Raw genomic sequence first — 7,500 nt, 5'->3', positions numbered from 1 at the left:
TAATTTGATGTTTGAAGGAATTGATTCCCGTCAAGTCTGTCTCTAATTGTAGCTACTTTTGCTGATCTTCTTCACTAATATCATATTTTCATATTAAACTTTGACAAATGAACGATATGCTAAGTACTTACCTTAGCTTACTGGAGTTCCTTCTCATAGAGGTTGGATGCCATGATCTTCCACAATTCTCTGTCTGGTGCCATCTCTGAGCAAGCCTTCATCATGCTCCCAGTCATTTCATTTATATTTTCCAACCAGCTCTTGCGTTGTCTTCAAGTATTGACTTCTGGAGACTGTAGTGGCGTCGTATGTGGCCATAGTACGCCAACTTTCTGTGCTTTACAGTTACCAGAAGTACTTTTTAAAAAATATATTTAGTCCATCCAATTCCATTCTGTTGATTTTTTTTCTTTTGCTAACTACTATAACTCATCAAATTTGATTTTTTTTCCCTGTGGTCTTCAGTTGTTTCTTGTTAGGTTTTTGGTTTCGCTCAGTTTTTGAAAATGCAAAATTATTTGTTTTTAATACTATGATATAAGCCATTGAGCATTATTAAAAACCTTGAACTGGAAAGATTAATCGTTGGAACGAAGTTTTTTGAATTTGTAACCCACTTTACTCACATTCCCTCACCTAACTGAGGTATAAAATGATTACTTGGTCGTTAACAGCTTTGTCTCAGTCGATAAAATAAACCTGTAACATCACCTAACAGGCGTCATCTCTCGTCCAACATTTAAATTGTGGCTGTTGGCTAGGGATCCCTTGTAAAACACTTGAAGCATGTTTAGTGGATAGTGAGCTTTATAAATGCTCACATTTTTGGGTTGTTTTTTTTGTTTTTTGTTTTTTTGAGCTTTTATTCATTTCTGAATTCCTAATGATGTTTGATTTCTTGACAGTCTACTATTATATATATATATATATATATATATATATATATATATATATATATATATATATATATATATATATTAATTTCGTGTTTACTTGAAAAAGGCCAAAGGCCGAAACGTCATTTGTTTTGTGTTCTCTTTTTTATGAGTCACATTTATTCCCTTTATCTTTCTCTTGATTTCTTTCCCATTATGATTTTGCCAGTTAATCTAATTGTTCCATCATTTTTTTTATTCCCAACCAGACTTCCATCTACATTCCGCCTGGAGGATCTGTGGACTCTGGGGCTATGTTCAACATCATCATCAGACACACTAGAACACAGCAACTTTCTACGTACATGACACGCTACTACACACCTGTCAAGGTATTTGGTGTATTAAAAAAAAAGAAGTAAAATTCCCTTTATTCATTCCATTGGGGTAATTTGTCTCTAGGGTCTATTCCAAGGAAAATCAGGAATAACCCAGCATCAGCCACAGTGCAGCACTGCAAATTGAGCTAGGGTGAGGCGACTTGCTCAAGGCCACACAGGGCAGTGGGTAATCAATCTCGCTATCTTACAGGTATGAAGCAAAGTCCGTACCACTGAGCCACGCTATTTATATGAGTTGATAGAGCACTCGTTACACGTGCAAAGGGACTGAGATTGATCTTGAGTGAAGTTGAGATATTTGTTTCTGATCTCCCTGTCCACCCACCTGTGATTGGGTAGCTTGGTCTGTAAGATCAGGCAGAAAGTACTTTGCGATAGACTAGTGTCCGATCTTAAGGGTAGCAAGCAATTGCTATTGTCCATTTCATGCTATAGAAACCGGGATAAACTCCGACTCCACGGGCCCAATGGCTCTGAAGGACAACTTTGTTAATGTCATCATCAGACACATTAGCAACTTTTTGTGTTCTTGATACGCCACTACTTAGCTGTTATGAGCTTACTTTTGTGCAGCTATGTGGTCTAGTGGTATGACACTCGCTTTTGGATCGGAAGGTCCTGAGTTTGAGCCTTGCTCAGTGCATAGTTGAGTCCTTGGAGAAGGCTCTTTACTCACATTCTCTCACCGTACTCAGGTGTAAAATGAATACCTGGTTGTTAACAGCATTGTCTCTGTCTGAAATAAAACTGTGATATCGCCTAACAGGCGTCATGTCTCGTTCTACATGTTACATGTTACTGTTGGTCAGGGACCCCTTGTAAAGCGCATTGAGCACATTAAGTGGGTATTGCACTATATAAAAGCTCAAATTTTATAAAAAATTTCTGGATTTTTTTTGTAATGGAAGTACTCTTGAACAACATATCATGTTGTCCATTACAACAGTGTTAAATCAAGCCCATTAACTCACTCAATCCTAACACCGACTATATCCGTAGTTTACCCAGGTCACTTTTACCCAATGCCTATTTATTACATTTTTATGAGACAAATTATAGGCATAGTATCAAAGCTAATATTTTAGTTTTTACATGCTAATGATAGTTGAATAAAACTATTTATGTACATTTTCATTTTTAATACATTTTTTTTTCCAAATTTGAAAAGTAGCAAAAATCTCTAGGATTGAGTGAGTCAATGCGTATGATTACCAGGTCTCAAAATGTGCAGTTTGTGTTTGTTTATTTATTACATTTATTTATTTTATATTTTCAGGTAAAGGCCAGGGATAGAAAACATAAAATTACCATCAAGAGAAATCTATAAAATGACATTCATCTATTTCTATTATGAAACTGAAAACGATACCTACTAACACAGCTGTGACCTCTCTTTATATTGTACTACACATTATCATACAACACATCTGACGTCACTGGAAAGACATTTTAGTGTGTTTTTGGCCTTGAAGACAATCATAAATTTTTCCTATAAAGCATCAAATTGAGACTTAAACCTCGCCTTAGATGAATGCACTTTATACTCTACAGATAACATTTTAATTTTTAAAGAGTACGGTATACTATGCTTTTTACTTTATGACCCACGTGGTAAGATCAGAAGGTCCTGAGTTTGAATCCTGCTCTGAGCATTACAAAGCTTAGTCCTTGGGGAAAGGCTTTTTACTTACATTCTCTCACTGTACTCAGGTTAAAAATGAGTACCTAGCTATCAACAGCGTTGTCTCTGTTGAAAATGATTATAATATTGCCTTGCAGGCGTCATTTTTTGTCATGTATGTTAAGTTTTGCTATTGGCTCACGACCCCTTGTAAAATTGCTTTCAGCATGTTAAGTGGATATTGCTCTATACAAATGCTGGAAGTTTGTTTTTTTCAATACGAGCACCTCTTTCTCTTCACCCCTCCCCTACCCTCCGTTTATCTTCATTTACAGATTTTCATTTAGTTATTTTTTTCTCTTCTCTGGTATCCAGGTGGGCTGCTCCAAACTTGTGTGTGCCCATCTCAGTCCTGCAGCAAAACATATTGCTTTTGTGCTTCTATTTCCTGCCTTCCCTCCTAAAGGTTTGTATTAATAATGTGGTCTTGTGGTATGACACTCGCTTTCGGATCGGAAGCTCCTGGTTCGAGCCTCGCTCGGCGCATAGTTGAGTCCTTTGAAAAGGCTCTTTACTCACATTTTCTCACCATACTCATGTGTAAAATGAGTACCTGGCCTTTAACAGCGCTGTTTCTGTCTGAAAAAAATTATAATATCGCCTTTCAGGCGTCATGTCTTGTCCTAAATGTTAAATGTTTCTGTTGGACAGGGACCACTTGTAAAGCGCTTTGAGCACGTTTAGTGGATATTGTGCTATATAAAAGCTCAATTTTTATATTTTAAAAAATTAATAATTGAAGAGCATAGGGTAAAAACGACACATGTCACACTGAGTTTGTTTTGAGAAATCACCATTTTAAATTTTGGATGTCTTTTACTCTGTATTGGTTTGGATTTTTTTCCCCCTCCTTTTTCTTCCTATCATGATATTGGCTTCTTCAGTAAATTCATTTTTTCACATTGAAATTTGATAAATGAACGATAAGGGGCATAACTCATAAAATTTGACTTTGTAACATTTTACCTTTTTTTCCCCTGTGGTTCTCACTTAATTTCCCAATACTTACAGTCTTTATACAGTATTATGTATTTCTCCTCCCTTTATCATGAGACTGGTGCCCTTCTTCAGTAAATCCATAATTTTATATTAAACTTTGATAAATGAACAATATGCTAAGGGACATCACTCATAAAATTTTATTTTGTGACATGTGCCTTTGTTCTCCCTATGGTCTTCACGTAGTTTCTCATGTGTGACTCTCTGTCTATAGGGTATTATGTATTATGTCAGGTTGTAAAAGATACTGAAAATTAACTGCTATATCAAAACTACGCCATTAATTATATAATGTGACCATCCATCTCAAAACTGCATTTTGTTGGGTTGAATCGGTCCTAAAAAGTGAATGTAAGAAATAAATTAAAAATTGAGCTTTTATAAAGCGCAATATCTACTAACTGTACTCAAAGCGCTTTACAATTGTCAACATCAACATTTAACATGTGGGGCAGGACATGATGCCTGTTAGGCAATATTATTATTTTTTCGGACAGAAACAAGACTTTTAACGGCCAGGTACTCATTTTAAACCTGAGTACGGTGACAGAATGTGAGTAAAGAGCCTTTTCCAAGGACTCAACTATGCGCCGAGCGAGGCTTGAACACAGGACCTTCCAATCCGAAAGCGAGTGTCATACCACTAGACCCCATAGCCGCACAGAATTTACAATTAAAATGAATGATAAGTCCCTTGCAATATAAGACAATATATTTGTTCTCCACTGTATATATAACAATTAACCACAAATTTCATATTTTTGGCTTTAAATTAAATTTCATGCACCCAGAACATCCCGACAAGAAACTGCTTTGAGAATTGATAGGTCATATAATTTGAAATAAGATGCGTCATCGACAATTGACCTGCCAACTGTTACAAAAATAAATATATCGTAGAATTAAGAAATGTTAGCTCCAATTTGAGAAATTCATGAGCATCTCAAATTCATTAAAACTTATTGAGAATGAAAGCTTGGTTCTAGGCTACATAACGTTAAGGATTTTAAAGTGTTATTTAACTCTTTAAGCGCTGAGGCTATATTTGCATTTCCTTCACAAAATGACTGACACACGGTTGAGGCCATTGGCCAATAGAACAGATTCTGCTCTGGCTTCACAGTGCGGCCAGTAGCGCTGAAAGAGTTAATCTTGTGTGGGTAAATTGTTAATCTATAAAGTTAACTATAGCGACTACTATTTTTATTTATTAAGAACTTCTTTTTTTGAAAAAAACTTTTTTTCAAGAAGGCAGCTATGTAATAAATGCAGTTTCTCCAAATAATTAGGCCTATAATGTTGTCATTTTAACTATTTTCTCTTTCGTTCCATTTTCTGGAATCAATTTTACTCTGGCAGAATACATAATTAAAAGTCACATAATAAAAAAATAAATTAAAAAAAAAATAAAAAAAATAAATATATATATATATATAAAAGAAGTCTTTCAGAGCCATGAGACCCATGGAGATGGAGTTTATCCTTGTTTCCAGACTGTTAAACAGACATTAGCTTGCTGCCCTTTGAATAGGACGTTAGTCTATTGGTAAAGTACTTTCCACCAGATCCAACAGCCCCAGCTACCCAATCACAGTTGCGTGGACAAGGAATGGGGAAGGGTCAGAAAAGAAATCTTGATATCACCTGGGATAGATCTCGGCCCATTTGTGTGTGATGCGAGTGCTCTATCAACTGAACTATTGGGACCCCTGATTTTAAAGTAAAAATGGTTAAAGTTATGAAATTTAAATATTTTGAAGTTTAAGATGAAGCTCGCGCTTCTTAATGAAGGTATTTATTTAACTCAAATTTTGTTAGTTGAAGTCAGAATGTAATTTTAATAATTAAATATGATCCCGACAGTTTATTGATTTTTAGATGACTGTTCACATTTGATTAAAGTGATTCCCTTCATTGTTTCCAACCAGATCCACATTTAATGGTTCTGGTCCTAGAACTTCAACCAGTCAAGTTACGGAAGTTCCGCTATGACCATCCGGTGACAGAACAACAACACAGGGATTTGGCCATGGATAAAATGGTCTGCTCTGCTGAGGTATAGTCTTATTTGAGGCTTAAGTTATGAGCATTATTCTACCTGCACACTAAAATAGGCGTAATGATATCGGTTACAATAATAATTTGTGATGTCTGATAATCAAGTGTTAAATTTCACTAAAATTAGATTTAAAACAATAATTTTTTATATTTATTTAAAAATTAATTTATAATTATTATTAATTTAAATTAATTTTTAAATTATTATTATTATTATTATTATTATTATTATTATTATTATTATTATTATTATTATTATTATTATTATTATTATTATTATTATTATTATTATTATTATTATTATTATTATTAAATTATTATTATTATTATTATTATTATTATTATTATTATTATTATTATTATTATATATTATTATTATTATTATTATTATTATTATTATTATTATTATTATTATTATTATTATTATTATTATTATTATTATTATTACAACATTCTGAGACACAGTGGTACCGTGAGAGAATAAAGGGAATGCATTTATTTATTCTCTTCTGATCAGATGAGTCAAGTATATGGCCCTACTGGAGCTGATTATCTTTTCCTGACAGTTGGAGGAGATTTCACGTGTATATCTCTGGCTACAGGCTGTCGTGTCTTAAGGATTGACAACCCATCCAGGCCTAGAGGTTGGTCATTGTCCACCCCCACCACCCACCATTCAATCCTTTCCTTCTCCCTCATCTCCATCCATCATCTCCTTTTCTCACCTCCCCAACCCCACTGGGAAAAGTTTACTTTACCTAATTTATCCTCTTGGCTCCTTGGTGGAACATAAGGCGCCAACAATGTTCTTCTAGCATCTCTGTCCCAGACCAGCCAGCTCAGCTCAGTCCATGTTTTTTCCAGCTACTTTCATTTCCTTTTCGACTGTCCTCCTCCAGGTGCCCAATGGTCTGTCTGTTTTTCTCTTTCCCAGTCAGGACAATCTTATTATTGCTGTGTAAGGTAGTCTAAATAATTACTAATAGAAACAATACTATAAGCAATAGATGATGTGAATAGTATCGCCGTCAGCAAGACTGTTGAGAAGGTAGATGTAAAACTTTGCAAGCCCATGAACATAGTGTCGAGAAAGCTGGCAACAACCCCTAGAGGGTGACAGCCACCCCCCCCCCCCTGTGTCTTGGATAGATCATCATAACATAGTAGTGTGACACCATTAGAAGCTGCTGCCCTTGATAAGATAATGGACTACTGACCCAAAATGAAGTTATTTTCTTTTTTTTATTTGTTTTTATTTTTCAAATCCTGAAGTTTTGAAATCCATAGGCAATCAAATTGTGATTGGGTAGACTACATATTTATGTGCATCTTTTAAGGCATTTTCTAGGACATAATAATTTGATATTTTATTTTTTTATATCCCCTTTTTTTATTGTATTGTCTGATATTCTTTGAAATATGATAGTTTGGATAAGACTGGGGTCTTTTTAAAAAAAAACAAAACTCTTTGAAAAAAAGTTTGAGT

General features: G+C 34.6%; 1 protein-coding gene across 3 annotated transcripts in view; it reads left to right on the top strand.

The window, feature by feature from the left end:
* LOC144980864 (uncharacterized) overlaps positions 1-7,500 on the top strand; it is a 63,138-nt gene that overhangs the window by 43,678 nt on the left and 11,960 nt on the right. For all 3 annotated transcript variants that reach the window (XM_078928746.1, XM_078928744.1, XM_078928745.1), the window contains 4 exons: positions 1,145-1,267; positions 3,273-3,363; positions 5,885-6,012; positions 6,532-6,658. In XM_078928746.1, the coding sequence (XP_078784872.1) occupies positions 1,145-1,267; positions 3,273-3,363; positions 5,885-6,012; positions 6,532-6,658 (469 nt within the window). The remainder of the gene's footprint in view (positions 1-1,144; positions 1,268-3,272; positions 3,364-5,884; positions 6,013-6,531; positions 6,659-7,500) is intronic.

Source organism: Berghia stephanieae, chromosome 10 (assembly GCF_034508935.2).
Source record: "Berghia stephanieae isolate SIO BIC M18660-M18661 chromosome 10, UCSD_Bste_1.3, whole genome shotgun sequence".
Taxonomy (NCBI): Eukaryota; Metazoa; Mollusca; class Gastropoda; order Nudibranchia; family Aeolidiidae; genus Berghia; species Berghia stephanieae.
The sequence above is the reverse complement of the archived record's forward strand: the minus strand, read 5'-3'. Positions and strand labels throughout refer to the sequence as shown.